The following is a 21,282-nucleotide window of genomic DNA, read 5'->3' as shown; positions in this document are numbered from 1 at the left end:
TCAGAGAAGTTTACCTCAATATGATACATAGAACACTCCCGTATACGGAAGTGTTCTACATATCATATTGAGATAAACTTCTCTTATTCTTTTACAAATGTAACTGGATGTATCCCCCCCCCCCCCCCCCCCAGATTTATGTACTCTCAGCCTTGCTGTCTTTTTGAGAGAGATGCTTCTGTGATACCATTGTCACTTATTTTACACTTTAACTTGGCTTCACTATTCCCCGCTTCCCTCTTGGCACTGATGTGGTTTCAGTAGTAAAGGTAGTTGGAAAATACTTGTTCAACTTGGCTAACATTTCGGCTGGATTCTTGATTATGCCACGACTTTGATTTGGAAAAGGACCTATTGAATTTGATCTCTGCTTTCTAGTGTTCATGTGAATATAACTATTTTTTCCCCATTCTAAGCTTATTTCTGTTTTTTCATCTTCCTAGTCATCAGAACCTTGAATTGGAGAAATATTAGTCTCATCAGCAATGCAGTTACAGCCAAATTCCATTCTTCGATCATTCACAATTTTAATTTCATTAGCTGCATCATTTAGACCAAAGTGCATTCACTAACTTGCCCCCCCCCCAAAAAAAACTATTATTACTAGAATATCAAAATTTGATTCAACAGGATCTGTAAAATTCAACAGTATTATTTCTGTGTAGATTTCTACATAAATTCTTTCATAAAATTAATTCAAGCCATGTTGAGAAATATCCCACTCTCTTTTATAATATAATATGTATTTATAACTGGTGTTAACAGTAAAGACTAAAATTTTAATAAAAATTGGAAAATGATAAAAATAATGAAAATGGTTCCTTCATGTTTTACTTATGACGTTCTTTTTTTCATTTCAGGTATGCGTTATTAATAGTGGACAGTGCAACTGCTCTTTATAGAACAGATTATTCAGGAAGAGGAGAGTTATCAGCTAGACAAATGCATTTGGCAAGGTTTCTTAGAATGTTGTTACGTTTGTCAGATGAGGTACGCTTGTTGTAAAGTTTATATGCCATTACTTTATCATTATAGCAATCTTGTCTAACCATCACATCTACAAAATGTTATAACATTCTTATCTAGTCTTGAAAATGAAATTGGATTGGCATTTTTTTTTTTTTTTTTTTTTAAATCTCTAGAAGAGCTAGTGAATTGTCAGTAAATATTTTTATTGAGAACAATCACATTTTAGCATAGTAATATTGTAATTTCTTGTGATTTTTAGCTTAAAATTTTAACCTTAATTATGATAAACTAGTCATATTGCTTTGAGAATGAGCTCAAGGCCTTCCATAATTTATTTAATAAATGGAGGCCTATATGCTAATGAGCTAATATTGGGAAACGAGGCAGTGGCCATCAGATTGGAAGAAATCAATTTTCATCCCCTTACCAAAAAAAGGAGATCTGAAAATTTGCCAAATTACAGGACTATTAGCCTAATTTCTCATGCTGGCAAGATTCTCCTTAAAATCATTAAACAGAATCTCAAAAAAACTTGAAGAGCAAGCAGGTTTCAGAAGGGGTAGAGGAACCAGAGATCAGATCTTAAGTCTACGACTGATTATTGAAAAATGCAAAGAATTCAATGTTCCAGTCGTTTGGTGTTTTATAGATTATGCAAAAGCATTTATTATTATTATTGCCAGTCACATGGTGCAAGGAAGCCTGAGGCTTATGCTGCACCAGCCAAAAAAAAAAAAAATTCCCCCGAGTTACCCTGAGAGAGAGAGAGTCAAAAGTAGAAGGGAATCACCAAGAAAGATAAAAATTATGATATCCAGCTCAAGACCCTGGGTGTGCCAAGCCCATACTCACCAGATGTGAGCCCCTGGGGTTAATTGTGTTCAACACGAAACTATGGGAAACGACTTATGGGTTTCCCAATCCACATAATTCAGCTGATTAAGTTACTGTACCAGGAACAGGAAGGAACTGTGAGAATGAACATGGGAAACACGAATTTTTTCACAATAGGTGACTGTGTCAGGCAGGACTGTATTTTGTCACCTCACCTTTTTAATCTTTATGCTGAAGATATCATGCGTGAAGCTTTGGAAGATTTAGAGACTGGCATCAAAATTGGAGGACTGAAGATAAACAACCCTCATTATGCAGATGATACTGTGCTAATTTGTAATTCTAAGGATCATCTTAAAGAAACTCTGAGGAGAGTATGTGAAGCAATTAAGAAAAAAGGATTGTTCTGAATGTGTGTAAAACTAAAATTATGGTGATTGGTGATAATCTCGGTTCCAGTAAATTGAAGGTGAATGGGCAAGATATCGAAGAAGTTGATGAATTTGATTACTTAGGGTCAAGGATAAATAAAAATAGTGACTGCTCAAATGAAGTAAAGAGATGACAGGCAATTGCTAAAACGTTGGTCGCTGATCTGATAAAATTATGGAGAGATCATGATCTGCCCCTAAAAATGAAACTGAGAATCATCGATTCGTTAATTTTTCCAGTTGCCACTTATGGATGTGAAGGATGGAATCTGAAAAGAGTTGACAGGAAGAAAATTGAGGCATTTGAATTGTAGTACTACAGGAGAATATTGCGTATGTCTTACTTGGATCGAAGAACAAATGAGTGGGTATTGAATAAAATTGGCAGGCCTAAAATTCTTCTTCATAGCATCAACAGAAGAAAACTCAAGTTTTTTGGTCATATAGTAAGAAGGGAAAACTTTCTGTTGAAGAATATAATGGAAGGAAAAACCGAGGGGAAGAGGTGCAGAGGAAGACCTGCAACTAGGTGGAAGGATGGGATCAGTGAACTTCTGGACATGACACTTTGCAATGCTGCTCATATCGCACACGATTGATGCAGTTGGAGGAATTTGTTGGTGGCCACAACAGCTCCTCAGGGAGCTATGTGACTGGAAGATATGCTAATGTCCAGCACATCCATGTGGATGTCAGTCTTGCTAATCTTATGTTGTCCTGGGTGGTTAGCTGGGCCACTGTGCTGAATTGCTGCTGTGTTACAAGATGAGACACACAACGTTCACCATGGGCATCAATCACACTTGGCTATTCCACAGGGTGACCTTTGGCCAGTTTTTGACTACTGTTGAGCCAGTCATGATATACTCATGAATCTAGGTGGAAACCTTTAAGAATTTCCAGTGTGAGTCACAAGTTCATCAATTGTATAGCCTGTGGTATGTATTCTGTGATCAGTCTAGTAGATAATCCAAGCTCAATTGACTACTCTTTTCTTTGCACCCAATGTAAGGCACGTACCGAAACCTCATATTAGAGTTTAATGCATTATGAGAAGAATTTGAGTCACTGAAGAAATGGGTGCTTGCCCTAGAAACAAATGTAACTGGGAGCTGGTTGTGGACTAAGAGTATCTTGTGATCTGCCAAATGATGCACCCCTGACTTGTGTTCCAGAAAAGAATAGTCAAGTACATACTGCTCTGGTTGAAGATTTAGTTTTATTGAGATGCTCTATTGTCAGGGAAATGGGTAACATTTTTTTGTAATAAAGATAGGTGCAGCAGAACCAGGGTGTTTTTGCCGGGAGCAACAATTAATGTTACCAGCAGATTGTCAGACTTTAAGAGGGGTAAAGAGAGCATTATTATTCATGTGTGGGCTAATGATATTAAACAAGCATGACCTGACCATTTGTTGGATAAAAGTCAGATCATGCAATTTGTAGGACCATGCTGAAAATATGCCGTGAATTAGGTCAGAAAATGTGTGTCTGCATTTCTACCCAGACATATAGGAGGGATTATATGCTGAAAACTTTATGGATTAACTCAAGACTTGAGTGAATCTGCAAGGATCTAGCAGGAAGTTTTTCTCAGTGTGATCCACATCAAAGTAATGTTTGAACTCACCTCAAGCATTCTTGTTTGTTGCCACAACAGCCGATGTTGGCAAGATGCTCTGAGGGTAGCACTATTTCAAATGAGTGGGAAGATAATGCTAGGGAAACAAGCCTAAATAACTTCAAGGGTTGTGTCAGGGTAGTAAACTATAGAACAATACTTGATCTTAACTTGTCTTTGGTAATGACAGGAGTGTTTTCAATAAAAGGATGAATTCATCCTCCTGGTTAGGACAACTACTCCCAATATAATAGTTCTAACAGAAATTGGGTATGACAAGTTCCATTATGGTATGTATAATGTATTTAGGGAAGATAGAAGGGGGGTGATATCATGCTTCTTATGAAAAGCAGCCTGAGCACAAAAGGAGCTTTTGCTGAGTCAGAAGTTAATCTGCCAGCATAGAATCTGTATGGTGTGAGTTAGTTAGAAGCAATTATATAATGAAAATGTGAGTAATCTACAGAGCAGAAGAGTATGACTAGCCTCTATATGCAGATAGAATTGACAAGCAAGCATGAATGTCTTATTCTGGGTGACTTTAATTTGTCTCTAATTGATTGGAATAAGTTGGGGGGAACAAAATTTTTAAATAAACCAGATGATTATTATTGGTACCAGCATGTTAGAGAAAATACTAGGTGTGAGAATATTCTAGACTTAATCATTACTTGTAAATCAGATGACATTACAGGGACCTTTGGCAGGTAGTAATCGTGTAGTCGTTAGTTGGAGGATGCTGCATTAGTTAAAGGTTGGAAGCAATTATATATTGCTTATATATTAGTTAAAGGCATAGGTTTTAATTTGCACGAATGCATATATATTAAGAAAATATTGCATGACGAGGATACCAAAATGAAAGAGTAGTATTGGGAAAGTTGCGAAGTGATGAAAACTGCCGAAGTTTACAAAATCTAGATGTTGATTTGTTTAATTGTGAACTGTTAAGGTTAGGGAGGTCAGGGCTGAGTATGAGAAAACTCTAGCCAAGATAGCAAAGAATGGGGACAAGGAATTTTGTCATGTATGTGAATACAAACAAGAAAGTGAATCAGAGTGGACCATTGTGTTACTGAGTGTGGGAAAGTCTTAGATAACCAGGCTGATGTTGCTGGTGAATTGAATATGTACTTTGCATTGGCCCTTACTGATGAAAGACCTTTCATGATGAGGAGAGGCTGTGTGAGTGAGGCTGGGCCATATGAAATAGTGATTTTGAAATTATGGATCGATGGCTGTTTATTTAAAAAAATGTCGAGCAGAAAGGGAAGTAAAGCTCCCAGAGTTGGTGGCATATACCCTGTAGTTTACGGAGAGGGCCAGAGATTATATTGAACCAGTGAGGCTAATTTTGAGGGTGATCATTGTCCTCAGGGGAGATGCCTTTGGACTGGAGAAGTGCCAACGTATCACCAATACATATAGGTGGTTCTAAGAGTGAATTCGTTAACTTCAGAATAGTCAGTCTGCCTTCAGTGGTAGGGAAAAGCCCAGAGGCAATGATTAAGAGTGCAATCCAGGGATATTTAGAAAGAAATGGCATTCTGAAGGACACACAGCATGGTTTAGTTAAGGGAAAATCATGTTTAACTACCCTAATAAACTTTTTTTTTACACAGTTACCGTGAGCTGGATATAGGGAACAATTTCAACATAGTTTATTTGGATTTTAGCAAAACATTTGACTCAGTTTTACAATAAGCTCTCATGCATAAGCACGAGAGCTTATTGTAAAAGCTGCAACATATTGGGATTACTGGAAAGATTCTAAGATGGATGGCAGGGTGGATACAGGGCAGAAGGCAGGAAGTTTTGATCAGTGGATGTTCTTCGGGTTGGTGTAACATCAGAAGTGCAGTCCCGAAAGATCAGTTCTTGGGCCACTGTTTTTTCTGATTTTCATAAACAACATTGACGAAGGGAAAAAGTGCGAGTCTTAAAATTTGAAGATGGTGTAAAGATTGGGAGAGTTGTTAATGATTGGTAAGTATCGCTCTGCTGGATGACTTGAAAAGGCATTCAAAAATTGTCAGAAAAGCGGCAGCTATGTTTTAATGCTGCTAAATGCAAGGTCTTATACTTGGACCATAGCAACCCCAAAATAAATTACACACTTGGTTAGGGTTGAATTATAAACATTAGAGGAAGAAAGGGATATGGGAGTTACAGGCAGATATGAAGATTTCTGAGCAGTGTAAACAGGTGGACAGGAACACTTGTGGTGTCCTGTTGATGATTTATCAAACATTATTCTGTAGAGATAGAGGTCATAATTCCACTGTATAATAATTGTAATGGCTGCATTTATCATATGGTGTCCAAGTATGGAAACCTCATCCAAAAAAAGACAACTTGTTGAAAGAGCCCAAAGACGGGTAACTAGCATGGTGAGATCAGAAAAATGGTGACTGTATAAGGAAAGACTCCTATTATGTGGGCTACAGAACTTGGCAATTATTTATTTTTTTTTTATTTTTTTTACCTCTGAGTTACTCAGTTTTCAGCCTGCACAGTATGCTGATGTGCAATAAAATTGCAAACAACTGAATTTTACACTTGTTGATTACTTTTATTCACACTTTTTTCCCTGTGGCATATTTAATTTGCATTTCTCTATAAATTAGAAACTGCTGCTATTAATGATGAAAGAAAATATTCTCCTTTGATATGTACAGGTAGTTCTCAACTTTACGAGTTAATTCGTTCCTAGCGTGCGCTCGTAAAGCGGGAATTTATTTCCCATAGACATAAGGTTAAAAATAGGGGTTACATTCTCAACAATGAAATTAGTTAGCTAATTAGTTTATGTTTAAACAATGATTGATTTATCCAAAGAAATGAAAATGTAGCCTGTAAAATCAAGCAAATTATAATAATAGAGAAATTATTTACAACTTACAAATGTTAAGGAATGTTTATTCTTCATCATCATCGACTAAATGCACACTCGTTGATCACTCATTATTGACTCGGCACTAATTGGTTTGTTGCACAAGGAGTCGTCGTCTTCAGAAATGTTTCAAGAGGCATTTGTTTCCAATATAATCTTCTCTTTTAATTATAAATTTCACGATTGCATGCATAAGCATGTTTTTAACAGCACACACAAATTGCAACTAACACGATTTGCGTGGAGTAACAAGTTTACGAAGCTTTAAAAAAAAAAAGGATTGAAGAGAAGATTCTGAAAATTTATTTGTGTTTATATGATTGAAGATTTCAGTATAGGGAAAACACATTTCACCATAATAACGTAAAAAAAAACACACAATTCCAGCTATTGGTATTTTCACAAATGCAAGAAGATTGCATTTGTGAAAATTGCAATCTTCTTGATGAAATACTGTGTTTATATTAATTGCTTGCAGTAATAGAAAAGCCCAATAAACTGGAAAGTACAAATTGTTTTTATTGTTTTATGGTTGTGACCTCCAGAAATGTGCTTTAGAAAAATATCACAAAGGCGTTTAAAATTGATTCTTATAACGGAACATATGATAACAATGAAAGTGTAGTGCATTTTATTGATTTAGCATTAGCATTAGCATTAGTAGAGGCATTTGATGCAAGAAAGCAAGCTTATGCAGCATCAGCCAAAAAAAAAAAAAAAAAACCCCACTTCCACTTCACCCCTCTGTTCGTTCAAAATACCTCACCAGCTGAGCCTTAGACTTATTTAGGCTATCAACCTCCACCACAAGGGATGGCAGTCTGTTCCACCAACCAACCACCCGCTGGCTAAAGGCAAATTTCTGCACGTCTATCCTACATCTGTCTTTCCTCAATTTGAATTTATGCCCTCTCAGGTGATTTTTCTGAGCTAGAGGAAGAATCCCATCAGCATTGAGCATGCTTAAACCATTCAAGGCTTTATACACCTCTATCAGATCACCTCGCTGGTGCCTAGTCTCCAGACACTGTAATTTGCAAAACTTAAGCCTTTCTTCGTAAGAGCACCCCTTTGTTCCATTCACTAATCTTGTTGCCCTTCTCTGTACTCGTTCCAGCAGCTCTACATCCTTCTTGAAATGAGGCCTCCAGACCTGTATACAGTACTCTAGGTGTGGCCTGACCATTGCCTTATACAATGGAATAATCACCTCCTTATCCCTGCTGGAAAAATTCCTGTATATCATTGACAATACTCCATGAGCTACTCTTGCAGCCCGTCTGCACTGCTCAGAGAACTTCATATCTGCCTGCACAATCACTCCCAAGTCCCTTTCATTCTCTACCACTGTCAGTGTAGTACCACAGAGGTGATACGTTGCTCTGGGGTTGCTGTTTCCCATGTGTAGTACTTTACGTTTGTCAATGTTAAACTTCATTTGCCACCTCTCAGCCCATCTGCTCAACCTTTCCAGATCCTGTTGCAGCAGCATAGTGTCAGTAGTGTCCTTGACAACCCTGCCAACCTTTGTATCATCTGCAAACTTGGACATTAAGCTTGATATACCATCATCAATATCATTTATAAATACAGAAAACAATAATGGACCCAACACTGAGCCCTGAGGGATTCCACTAATAACATTAGTCCACGATGAGCAGTGTCCATTGATTACCACTCTCTGTCTTCTCCCCCTCAACCACCCCTTTATCCATAGCAGCAATTTGCCTCCAATGTCACACTGCTCCAATTTGTGTAGCAGTCTTCCATGTGCAACAGTATCAAAAGCCTTTCTAAGATCCAAGTATATAATATCAAAGTTATTCCCTGCATCCATTTCTTTTGTGACTGCATCATAGTATCCAATCAAGTTGGTCAGGCAAGACTTCCCCTTAACAAAACCATGCTGTGTCTGAGCTAGAACTGAAGTCTTGTCTAAATGATCCTGCAGTGCTTCTTTAACCAGTGCCTCCATTAATTTTCCTGGAACAGAAGTTAAGCTCACAGGTCTATAATTACTTGTGTCAGCCTTTGATCCTCCTTTGTGAATTGGGGTCACATTTGCACATTTCCAGTCTATGGGTACCTCCCCTGAGTCCAAGGAAGCTCTCATAATTATGGCTAAGGGTTTGCTTACTTCCTTTGCTGCCTCCTTTAATATAACTGGATAGATCCCATCCACCCCGGGTGCCTTTCTTGTGTTTATCTTCAACAGTTTCTCCTCCACTTTACTCCCAGTTATTTCAAGATTCTGTAGCTTACTGCTAGAGTTGAATACACCTCTGGCATTCCCCTTGCTGAATAACTCCTCATGTGTGAATGTCGATGCAAAATATTCATTTAGTTTGTTAGCTACCTGAGCAGGATCATCAACAGTTGGCCCATCAATATCAAGTGGACCAATCTGATTCATCCCCTTCCTTCTAGAGTTTACATAAGTAAAGAACTCTTTGCTGTTTTTCTTTGCATCCCTTGCCAAGGATTTCTCGTAATCTGCCTTCGCCTGCCTGACCTCCTTTGTAACTTGGTTGCATATCAACTTGTATCTATCATAGGCTTCTGTGTCATGTGTTAATTTGTAAGTATCCCATGCATTTTACTTCTCTGCCATATGCCTCATTAGTTCATCTGACATCCATTTTGGCCTAAACCTTGAACAATATTTCTTAGTTGGTATGTAAAGCCTAGTAGCTTCCAAGATAAGTTCTTTGAATGCTTCCCATTTTGAATTTGCTGTTGGTAACATCATCAGTTGGTCCCACTGTATAGAATTTAAATACTGTCTCAGTCCATCGTAGTCGCCTTTACGGAAGCAATAACCCTTCCCTTTACCCCTAATGGTAGTTACCTCTTTCAGTAAATCCCACTTCAGCACACTGTGATCACTGCCACCTAGTGGTTCATTTATCTGCAGATTCTTAATGCATGAAGAATCACTGCTGATAATCAAATTAAGAGTATTACTCCCTCTAGTTGCCTCCCGAACATGCTGATGTAGAAAACAATCATCCAATAAATCCACAAAAGCCCTGCTAGTGTGTGAGTAACCAGCCCCCAAATTCCAGTCAATATCTGGGAAATTAAAATCTCCCATTATAAGACTCTCTGATTTACTGGCCCACTCTATTTCCCTGTACAGTTCCTTATTATACTCATCAGAGTCATTAGGCCTATAGCACACTCCTACTCTCAATTTTGATCTCCCAATGCTTATGTCACACCAAACTGACTCAACACTGCACTGTCCAGCGATGTCGACTGGCTTCACTTCCTTGGTTTTTATGTGTTTCTTAACTAATAGCATAACCCCTCCCCCCTTCCTATCCTGTCTATCCTTTCTGTAGACGTTGTACTCCCCAAATTGCAGTTCTGCATCCCTTATATCTGTGTGACACCACGTCTCTGATATCCGAACAATATCTGCCTTTGATGTTTTGAGCAATACCTCAAATTCATCAAATTTATTTACTAAACTCCTAGCATTGGTGTACACGCAAGTATACCTGCGTGTACACCTGTTTCTATTCTTAGCTACCCTAACACAACCCATGTGTTTACTTGTACCGCAATGGCTGCCAGCAGTCTCTGAAATACCATGCATCTTGTTTTTCAGGCTTCTGCTCATTCTAATAGAAGCAGTGCAAGAATCTCTTTCACCTCTGCCAGTGGCTACTGTCAATCTATTGGTCTTTGTCTCCCCCCAAGCTAGCAGTTTTCCGACCCACCTAACACTGCCTCGATAGCATCAGCAAATATTCTTGCACCCTTTCTATTTAAGTGTATCCCATCCCTGTTGATTAGTTACCAATTTGAATTGGTAACTAATACAATTTACAAACCAAGCTCACTTTTATATGGCCTTAAGGTCACAATGTGACCTTAAAAATGACATTTTAGAGAGATAAATAGCTTAGTTATACAGTGAAAATTTCAACTTCTGAGATCTTGAAACGAATTACCAAAAAACAATGTGTTATTGGGTTCACATTACGATATTTTAACGATGTGATGGTGTCTCTGGAACTGTTTAATATCATAAAGTGAGGTATAGTGTATTGTATAACTATGTGGTTTGGAATGCGGTATTTGTGAATGTTTAACATTCATTTTTTGCAATTAATGTTCATATTTTCGATTTTGTTGATACTTTGGGGGGGGGGGTGAAAACTTGTAAAGCGAGAACTGCCTGTATTCTCTGAAAACATACATTTATTTTCAGTTTGGTGTTGCTGTTGTAATAACTAATCAGGTGGTGGCACAGGTTGATGGAGCTGCAATGTTTGCTGCTGATCCTAAGAAACCTATTGGTGGCAATATCATGGCACATGCATCAACGACAAGGTAAAATACTGTGATTATTTTTTTTATTTATTTATTTTTAAAAGCAACATAGCATAATAGTTAAAATAAAAAAAAAAGGGTGTGAAAAGTTAAGAACATTAATAATAGTAAGACTAATGAGTGTTTCATCTGCTTGATGAAAGACAGACTGAAAATTGCATACAAAGTATGTTAACGATGTTACTTATATGCTTGTGTCTTCACAAGTTATTGGTATTGCACAAGTATTAGTAAGGCTGAATGATGTAAGGAAGTGAACTTTTTCTGTATCAACCAAAAATAAATAAATAAATAATAATATTAATTTCAAATTTAAAAGATACTATGACACTAGTCTACATAAATTTCCTCCCTGAAAATATTTTGATGGATTCTTGTAGGAAATATGTTCAAAAATTCAGTTATGTGCTTAAAAATTTCTCATTGCCCTCAGTTTTCAGACATAAGTTTATGACCGAAAACCAAGACCTATAGTTGGTTTAAACATCTTTTCCATCTATTTGTTGTTGTGTTTTTTTTCTAGATTATTCGAGAGCTTTCTACAACTTCCGAGAATGTTCTGGAAGGTTCTAGAAACTTCTCTACCTGTGAGTGAGTGAGTGAGTGAGTGAGTGAGTGAGTGAGTGAGTGAGTGAGTGAGTGAGTGAGTGAGTGAGTGAGTGAGTGAGTGAGTGAGTGAGTGAGTGAGTGAGTGAGTGAGTGAGTGAGTGAGTGAGTGAGTGAGTGAGTGAGTGAGTGAGTGAGTGAGTGAGTGAGTGAGTGAGTGAGTGAGTGAGTGAGTGAGTGAGTGAGTGAGTGAGTGAGTGAGTGAGTGAGTGAGTGAGTGAGTGAGTGAGTGAGTGAGTGAGTGAGTGAGTGAGTGAGTGAGTGAGTGAGTGAGTGAGTGAGTGAGTGAGTGAGTGAGTGAGTGAGTGAGTGAGTGAGTGAGTGAGTGAGTGAGTGAGTGAGTGAGTGAGTGAGTGAGTGAGTGAGTGAGTGAGTGAGTGAGTGAGTGAGTGAGTGAGTGAGTGAGTGAGTGAGTGAGTGAGTGAGTGAGTGAGTGAGTGAGTGAGTGAGTGAGTGAGTGAGTGAGTGAGTGAGTGAGTGAGTGAGTGAGTGAGTGAGTGAGTGAGTGAGTGAGTGAGTGAGTGAGTGAGTGAGTGAGTGAGTGAGTGAGTGAGTGAGTGAGTGAGTGAGTGAGTGAGTGAGTGAGTGAGTGAGTGAGTGAGTGAGTGAGTGAGTGAGTGAGTGAGTGAGTGAGTGAGTGAGTGAGTGAGTGAGTGAGTGAGTGAGTGAGTGAGTGAGTGAGTGAGTGAGTGAGTGAGTGAGTGAGTGAGTGAGTGAGTGAGTGAGTGAGTTCTGTACCAAGCAAGCATTTATGTGTTTCAGAGAACAAGGTGGTGAACAAGTGGTGTGTGCATAAGTGTTAACTATTTTTAAATTAGAAATAAAAATCTACAATTTCGTAATCGTGTTCTTATGTGCACATATCTCAACTGTACATGAAATATGTCACATTCTTGCCGAAATAAGGCTGATAGCTTTTGCTACATTTGCTGAGAAGTGGTATTAAAATTGCAGCAAAAGCCACTGTCACAACTTGTGAGGTTGGAGATCAAGATAAAGTGTGGCCTCCAGAGATTTCCTGTAGCTCATGTTCAAGAACATTAACATTCTGGCTTAGAGGTAGTCATAAATCAATGACTTTTGCTGTTCTGGTGATATGGCAGAAACCTCGAGGCCACATAAATGATTATTACTTTTGCATGACCAATATTCCTTGTTTTTCTGGGAAATACAAGCATAAAGTAGAGTATCTCAACTTACCTTCTGCTCTAAGGCCAGTTTCTCACAATGATGCAGTGCCAAAGCCACCAGAAACTTATGGACTAGACTCTGATTCAGGAGTGGAAAAAGAGTCTCCAGAAAATGCAGAACCCAGGAGTACAGATCCAGACTTTTCAACTCTTGATACTGTAAAGCCACATCTAATCACTTGGGCAGGATTGAACAATTTGGTCAGAGATTTGGACCTCCAAAAACCAAGGCTCAATTACTAGGATCACAGCTTCAACAATGGAATCTTAAAAAGGGTATCAAAGTGTCTTTTTACAAGAAGAGGCAATCTAACATAATGACCTATTATTCCATGGCTGCTGCTTTTGTTTATTGTAACAATGTCCAGAAATTAATGAAAGAGTTACATCTGCAGCAACCCCCCCCCACCCCGAGCAGTGGATGCTTTTCTTTGGTTCATCCAAGGTCAGCTTGGAAGCAGTTTTACTCCATAATGGAAATAAGTATCCATCTATACCATTGGCCCATGCAGTTCACATGAAAAAAATGTATGAGAACCTACAGGTTCTATTGCAAGAAATATGCTATCAAAAATACAACTGGAATATGTGCTGGCCTTAAAGTGGTAGCTTTGCTGACTGAGTTGCAAGGTGGATACACTAAATACTGCTGCTTTTTATTTGAGTGGGACAGCCGGGCAAAGGATTGCAACTACAGGGTGGAAAAGTGGCCAGACTGTTTCCCAAACTACACCAGGCCAGAAAAATGTAGCACATCCTGCTTTGGTGGATAAGTCAGAAATGTGTTTACCTCCATAGGTTTGATTAAAAAAAAAAAAAAAAATATTTGTGAAAGCAATGAACAAAAAAGAAGGATTTTCCTGTTTAAGGCAAAAGTTTCCTCAAATCAATGAGACCAAGATAAAAGAGATATTTTGTGGGTCCTCAAATCAAACTACTATTCCAAGATGAGGAATTCACTAAAAAAACAATTCACTAAAAAAACTAAATGCAACAGAAATAAGAGCCTGGAATGCATTCAAAAACATCTGCCAGAACTTTTCAGGCAATGAGAAATCACAAAATTACAGTGAAATTGTAGATGAGCTAATTTTAATCATACAGAGAGTTGGGGTGCAACATGTCATTAAAGCTTCGTTTCCTACATAACAGGGAGTGGAATTTTTTTTTCTTTTCTTCTTTCCTGAACACTGTAATTGGATGGCATATGAGACTCACTATAACTGCTGTGCATGCGTGTACGCACCGCACATTAACCCATAACTGTATTTCGTCTAAATTAATATGCATCTGATTTAGTGTAATGGGCATTATAATAAATCAGATACATACCTTTACAGATACGATGATTTTTTTCTACAAAACAGAAGAAAATCTTTAACCAGAGATAAAGGAGCCTCTTAGCCGAGTGATTGAGTGCAGTAACATATCATTTGAGATGGTTATGGTTCAAGTCATGTGACTGCCAAATATGGCTAATAATTGTATTTGCCGTCAAAATGATTAGTTGTAAACTCTGTAATGTAGGTCATGGCAAAGTATAAAAAGAGCATTGAACTTACAAGTTCTGCTGCTCTTAATTTGTCTTGAAGAAGGGTAATGGAACTTTTATTCTACAGCATGGAAATAGCAGATTTGTTCAGTGATTACATCTACAAGCTGCCCATCAGCTCCACTTCTCTTACTGCATAAGATAACCCTAAGTGATGTAGGCATTCCTTTTTTGTCCTTTTTTATAAACATATTACTATTCCTTTGATTTTCTATTTCTAAAGTTCAGTGAGTAGCTGTTGAGCAGTTATCAAAAACTGCATTGCCACTGTTCCAGTACCACTTAATATTGTATTCATCAAATCAACATGGAGGGAATTTGTCTAGCTGAAAATGTGCAATGCTAAAACCATGACTCTCACTGCTGTATCGAGTTTCCATCTTTAAAACCACGGAGAAGCTATTAGCCAACTTCACTATCTATTCAAGTGAAGTAATGGGCATTATAATCAAATAATGCCCATTACTTCACTTTAAAAGAAATATCTTCAGTAAATCCCCAACATGGAATTACCTCTCTGGCTCTGTTTTTGGGAAATCTCATTTATTGTCCCAAAGGGGAAAAGAGAGTGAGAGGGGAGAAGAAAAAGAAGAGAATTGTTATGGTATGCTTATTGAATTTATTTGGTTGTCAAGTTACATGTCTGCTATTGGAAAAATCTTCAGTGATTAAAAATGGTGAAAATTATATTTTTAAATTTTATCTCTCATCCCACCTTCTGGTTTCAGGTAGGTTACATTTTGTTGACTTGGACGTTAGACTCAAATGATTCGTGTACAGGTGATTGACAGTAGCGTGATGCACTAGCTGCTAGTTATAGTAATTTCTATATGTGGAACCACTGGCATGTCACTTTGTGGTGCCTTTTAGGGCTACATAGTTGTACAGAGACTTAGTGGTAGTTTGAACGATGCGTTTTAGCTATATGTTTGACTAGTCCTTGAAGGCTTAATCTTAGTTTGTAGCTTCAATTGCAGTTTATAGTCAAATATGTCTAAAATTTTCAGCATGTTTCTGATAAGCAGTCTGTCAGTGGATTTCTGAGAGTAAATAGCTTCTCTCCCTTGCTCTCATCTCTACTTTATGATTAATATGGGATTTGGGAAGAACCCTAGGACAACTTATACAAAAAAAAAAAAAGAGAAAAAAAACACTCCATATGGTATGAATGTTTTTTCTTATATAAATGCTTCCAATGAAATTTGTTTTTTCCCTTAGTTTGCCTTCCTGCAAAAGGTACTACTTAAATTTTGAAACATCTCAGTAAGATGTAATATTTCCTTGTCTCATCTAGTTGAATAGAGCCACCACATCTGGCAAAGTGGTACTGTGATTCTTTTTATTTGCTTGCTAACAGTAAACCCTCCTCTTTCAGATCTTCATTCATAGCCTATTGCACTTTTTTGTTTGTTATTTGGTTTTTAGGAGCATTAGCAACTAAGGCCATATTGCTCCGTGAATATGCGGTGGTCATTCCCTGACCTTTCCGCATCCTCCGTATTTGGTGGTGACGGGCTCGAACCGCGGTCTAATCAAGAAGCGTGTGCTACGCACTGCTGCTCCTTCCCACCTGGCTATGGAAGCGCCTCCTTTTTTTTGTTTTTTTTTTTTTCTACATTAAACCACTCACTCATTTACATTTTCACAGTCACTAACCTTTTGTAATTAACAGACACTAGTCAACCAGTATGTAGACAAAATACTAGTTAATTAGTATTTTGTAGACAAAATACTAATTAACTAGTATTTTGTCTAAATTATCCTTGAAACAAACTTCTTTTTCACTTCCTGATAATATTTAAGTGTCTTTTGGGTTTTGAATCACTCCCTGGTCTGTCTGGAGAAACAGAACTATCACTTTTAGTGGGAAATGTTTAACAAAACTATTTCTATTATCTGATTTTAGAATGTCACTCAAGTGATTAAGAACATTGTCTAAGAGTAAAACAACTTTTTTTGGTGGTAGATTACGATTCAAGATGCTGTTGCACTGATGAAATGAATGAATATGTTTGTAAAACAAGTTACTGTTGTCCATTGAAGCTGATTTGTTGCTGTAATATGCACTTCCCGTTAGGCCTACATTTTCATGTACCCTAAAATGTTTAGGGTACATGAAAGATGATAGGTAAATTTGAAACTTCAATTCCCCTTTGTTTTTTTTTACAAGAATTGAAATTTTTTCTGGTATAAGATCTTCAAGAATTATTGAAATTGATGTCTAAATTCTTAAGTTATGTTATAGTTACTGCTCATTTTCTTACCTTGTAATTTTAACTTGTTGAAAAAATACTTAACTCGAGCAAAGCAAATTACTCCAGAGGTGAGGATGAGGTTTCTGAGAAATTCAAGAGTCTACAGGGACATTTGAAAAATAAAAAAAGCAAGCAAGCAATTCCTGTAATGGATTCTACCTTTTTTTTCTTTTTTTTTTTTTTTTTTTTTTTTAATCCAACATGGACTGACTTTGTAGGCTGTGAAGATCCTGATTAATTTGCCTCTAGATCATGGAATTTGTAGTGCCTGCTGATTTCACCTTGAGAATAAATGGAAATTTATTTTTTAGTGAGAGGCAATATTAAATTTCTCTCCTTAAACTTTTAGTAGTTGTGTGATACAAGAAGTTGTAATATCACATACAAGATGGAGGGAATGCATGTTTGAGAGCCTTGTCAATCAATGCAGCCCTGGAAGTGCTGTGCCTCTTAACAGGAGCAAAGCACTGATCATGATGAGAAGAATTGAATGGGCATGAATAGGAGAGGTGCAAGAATATTTGCTGATGCTATCAAGGCAGTGTTGAGTGAGTAAGAAACTGCTATCTGGGGGGGGGGGGTGCAAAGACTAATTGGTTAAAAGCAGCTGCAATCAGAGGTGACAGTAGTTCTTATGTTATTTTTATAGTGACATGCAGCAGCCTGGAAAGTAAGGTCTATAGGATTACTGGATGTTCTTGGTGGGGGGGGGGATCCACTTGGAACAAGCAAATACAAAGGCTGGGTTAGTTACTAAGAGCAGAAACATGTTTATGTGGTTGTACACTAATGCTAGGAGTATAGTGAACAAATTTGTGAGTACTGGTTAAGTCATAAAATACATACATTGATATTAGAAACATGGTGCCACTCAGAGGATGCAGAATTTGAAGAGTATAATGTGTCCTTTTTGGACGCATTATAAATTCTGATTGATTATAAACTCTTCAAATTCTGATTGATTGAGAAATGATTGAGCATTACACCCACCCAGGTGATTTGGGTGGCCAGTGTAATGTTCAATCACTTTTTCATGCCATGCTGTCTACTGTGATTCATACAAAAATACCAAACACAGTGGTGATTAGTGGACCTTCTCCAAATTCAATGAATTGCAAAAGGTTGACTTCCAGCTGTCATAGTCATCCTTCTAATGTTGACTGGCAGTTAAAAAAACAGAAGTGAGGTTCCCATTATCTCTGTTAGTAACTCATAGGCATTCTAAAATATGCATTGCAAAAGTTAGTGCTGTGCTTCAACAGCCTTTAACTAATACAGTCCATTCTGGTTATTTGGGACACATCGGGACTAGTGCATTTTGGCCCGATTAAGTGGCTGCCCCAATTATCCGAAGTTTCACGTAAATAGTTAAAAATACAATGTACCTTCCCCCCCCCTTTACAATTGGTTCATTGTACAATCAAATCACGTTACGGCGAACTCAACATAAAGTACCGTTCACTATACAATGTGCAGTAAGCGGTCATTGTGATCACGTTTGTGAATTGAATTTTAATTCTATTAAACAGCGATTCTAATTAGTGAAAATAGGAGGAATATTATCCACAGGCTATAAAAGCAAAGATATATTAAGCACAGATTTACCCTTTATTACCTTGCCAATTAAAAAATTAAATGATACGTGAAAATCGGAAGAATTAATACGTACTGTAATATGTACATACGAACTAGTTGACATTTCTGTTCACTGACATTTGTGGGTGGGGGGGAGGTTAAAATTTAAAACAGTAAAAAGATAAGCAATCAATAACAAAGAACACGGCACACACAAATTGCAAGTAACACAATACGTGCAAGTGAGAACCGAGTAACGAGTTAGAAAGCTTTAAAAATAGGAATGAAGAGATCTGAAAATTAATTTTTTTATATGATTGAAGATTTCATGGAAGTGTAAACACATTTCACCATAATAACCCACAGAATTCCAGCTGTCGGTATTATTGCAAATTCAGTAAGATCGAGTTTACTGTACGTTTATGATAGATTTCACTAACAGAAAAGCCCAATAAACAGGTGACTGCTAATTGTTTTTATTGTTTTATGGTTGTGACCTCCAGAATATCGACCGAACCATGTGGTACCGTCGGAGACAATCGTAGGGTAATCTACAGTGCTGCGGTCTCCTGCCCCGATTAAACGGCATGCTGTCCCAATTAAGCGAAGTAAACCCTGGCTATTTTCTCGATTGGTTTCTGTTTTTTAAGATTTTCCCCAAATAAACAGCTGCCCCAATTAACCGGTGGCCCAAATAACCGGAATCCACTGTATAATATTAACAGACCTAGCAGATAGATAATTTTCAGCTGGTAGAGTTTGATTGACAGCTGTCTATAAATCAAAAATATAATTTACATAATTTGAAACTACTTTGTGTAGCATGCATAAAAATCATTAAAAGTCAATGTGTTATACCTTACAAATATTGTGATTGAATGGTAAACAAATGTGAAAATTGTACTCGGTTCACAGGATGTATGAGAGAAACATAAAAATAAAATCAGTATGAACATTTTATTTTTGCTACATAGTCATTCTTGTCTGCCTGTGAAAGAAGCACCAGAACTTTTTTTTTTTTTTTAGACACACACAAATATACACACCTATTGTCCTCATGTCCATCTGTGTGTGTCTGCATTTAAAAATTTGACTCCCAATGCCGACCAGGCTAGCTGGGTGGGTAAATTGCCTGCCTGGCAACCCAAAGATCACGGGTTCGATTCCCGCCTCAGGCTTGGATCAGAGTAGTGCAAAAAAACCTTGGGAGGTGCATTATGGCCACAGAAGCTTATGTGCCAACTACCCAAAAAAAAAAAAAAAAAAAAATTTGACTCCCAATAGGCTGATTTTTATGAAATTTTATATTTAGTCATTTTAGAGATTTTTTGAGCCATCCCAGATTTAATTAAAATCAGACACAAATCTTGCAATTATTTTTTTTAGCATGCTCTTTGTATCAAAGAAACATTAATAGATTAAAATTTTTTTAAATACAATATCGTTAGCTTTAGAGTGAGTGCACATGTTGTGTGTATTATTATATAAAACCCTTGAACAAGGTACTGCTTTTGGGGGGAGACTTTAAAAAAGTGTATGAGGAAAGAGTAATACATATTACTTTTATTTTGTTTTAACAAGTTTCAGACATTTCATTTGAATATTTTTCCCTTTAATTTGCATTATTGATGTTCTTATTCTTGAGTTATAAAAATGCACATTCAATATTTTTGTGAATATTAGCTTGTTTTGTAGATATAATTTTTTTTTAATATTTCCAACTTTAGACTTTATTTAAGAAAAGGAAGAGGAGAAACTCGTATCTGTAAGATATATGATTCCCCCTGCCTTCCTGAAGCTGAAGCAATGTTTGCTATTAATACAGATGGCATTGGTGATGCCAAAGACTGATACACCATGTTGAGCAAATTTGCTGATTAAATTATTTATCATAAGCACTCTTTATGGTGCAGAAGCACCAATCTACAGGATGTCATCCTGTCTGTAATCTATATTTTACATCCCAAATGAGTTGTAATTAAGTCAGAAGTATGTATTTTTATATATAAAATAAAAGTGTACAGTATTAAAAGACATACTTGATTGTTTATTTTTTATAGAAAATACTATGTTCTACATGGTTTTTTTAACTTTATTTTCCATTATCACTTGAAAGATTCTGAAATAGGTAATATAATTTGTATTTTCCATAATTTTGCGTGTTTTTTTTTCTCTCCTCCTCTCATAGAATACCCTAGACCAGAATGCTTGGTAATATTTGAAATATTTTCCCATAGTATGAAATTGATCCATGGCCTGTTTCTCTTTATTTAATCTCTAAAATAATTTGGACACTTATTTTAAAATGGCGTAAAATTTGAGTCATAATTGTTTTAATGGCCTGCTATTCAGATTATTGCAAGTATAGATTTCATTACTGTCATTTAAAAAGTATTACTTTGCTTTTATCACTAACTTATCAACAAATGCCATTCAGTGTTTTGCTTGCATTGCTGTTGATGTTTGCATTGATGTTTGGCAGCAATGCAAGAATCAGTTGATGCTTGCATTGCTGCCTTTCACATTTCAAAAATATTCTATTCGTAGAAAGGTCCTTTTTGTAGTTAGGTAGTCAGGTTCTTCTATAACTGCTCACTGTATGTAATGTTGAATGGTTCCTTTATTCTGAGGTTTAATAACTCAGAGCTGCAACACTACAACTACTGCAACAGGCTAAGAGTAGAAAACTTGCTTCTTGTCCAAATGGTAGTCAAGCTTTCTAGTCTCTTGCCAAAACTATTGGCTGCAACTTTTGCTCATTGCTATTTTCACCTTTGTCAAAACCAGACAGCTCTATTGCCACCTCAGCTAATAATAAAGCTGACCTTCTAGCATCCTACTTTTTTTCTGTTTCATGTACAGGCAACCCCTGTATAACACGGTTTCACTCTAACACGATTGATAAAGTGCAGCAATCCTCGCACAACGTGGTACTTATATAACATGGTTAGATAATTGTGGCAAACCTCGCATAACATATTTTTGAGCTTTTGTGCAACAAAAACTTTGCTTTTA

At 37.0% G+C, this 21,282-nt stretch overlaps 1 protein-coding gene across 1 annotated transcript in view; it reads left to right on the top strand.

The window, feature by feature from the left end:
- The window catches only part of spn-A (RAD51 recombinase homolog spn-A), a 163,453-nt gene extending 143,294 nt beyond the window's left edge, over positions 1–20,159 (top strand). The window contains exons 8-10 of the mRNA XM_090370766.1: positions 861–990; positions 10,968–11,089; positions 19,995–20,159. Of these exons, the coding sequence (XP_090226892.1) occupies positions 861–990; positions 10,968–11,089; positions 19,995–20,118 (376 nt within the window). The 3' untranslated portion in view covers positions 20,119–20,159. The remainder of the gene's footprint in view (positions 1–860; positions 991–10,967; positions 11,090–19,994) is intronic.
- Positions 20,160–21,282: the final 1,123 nt, after the last annotated feature.

Source organism: Mastigoproctus giganteus, chromosome 3 (genome assembly GCF_048544385.1).
Source record: "Mastigoproctus giganteus isolate SK-2022 chromosome 3, ASM4854438v1, whole genome shotgun sequence".
Classification (NCBI taxonomy): domain Eukaryota; kingdom Metazoa; phylum Arthropoda; class Arachnida; order Uropygi; family Thelyphonidae; genus Mastigoproctus; species Mastigoproctus giganteus.
The sequence above is the reverse complement of the archived record's forward strand: the minus strand, read 5'-3'. Positions and strand labels throughout refer to the sequence as shown.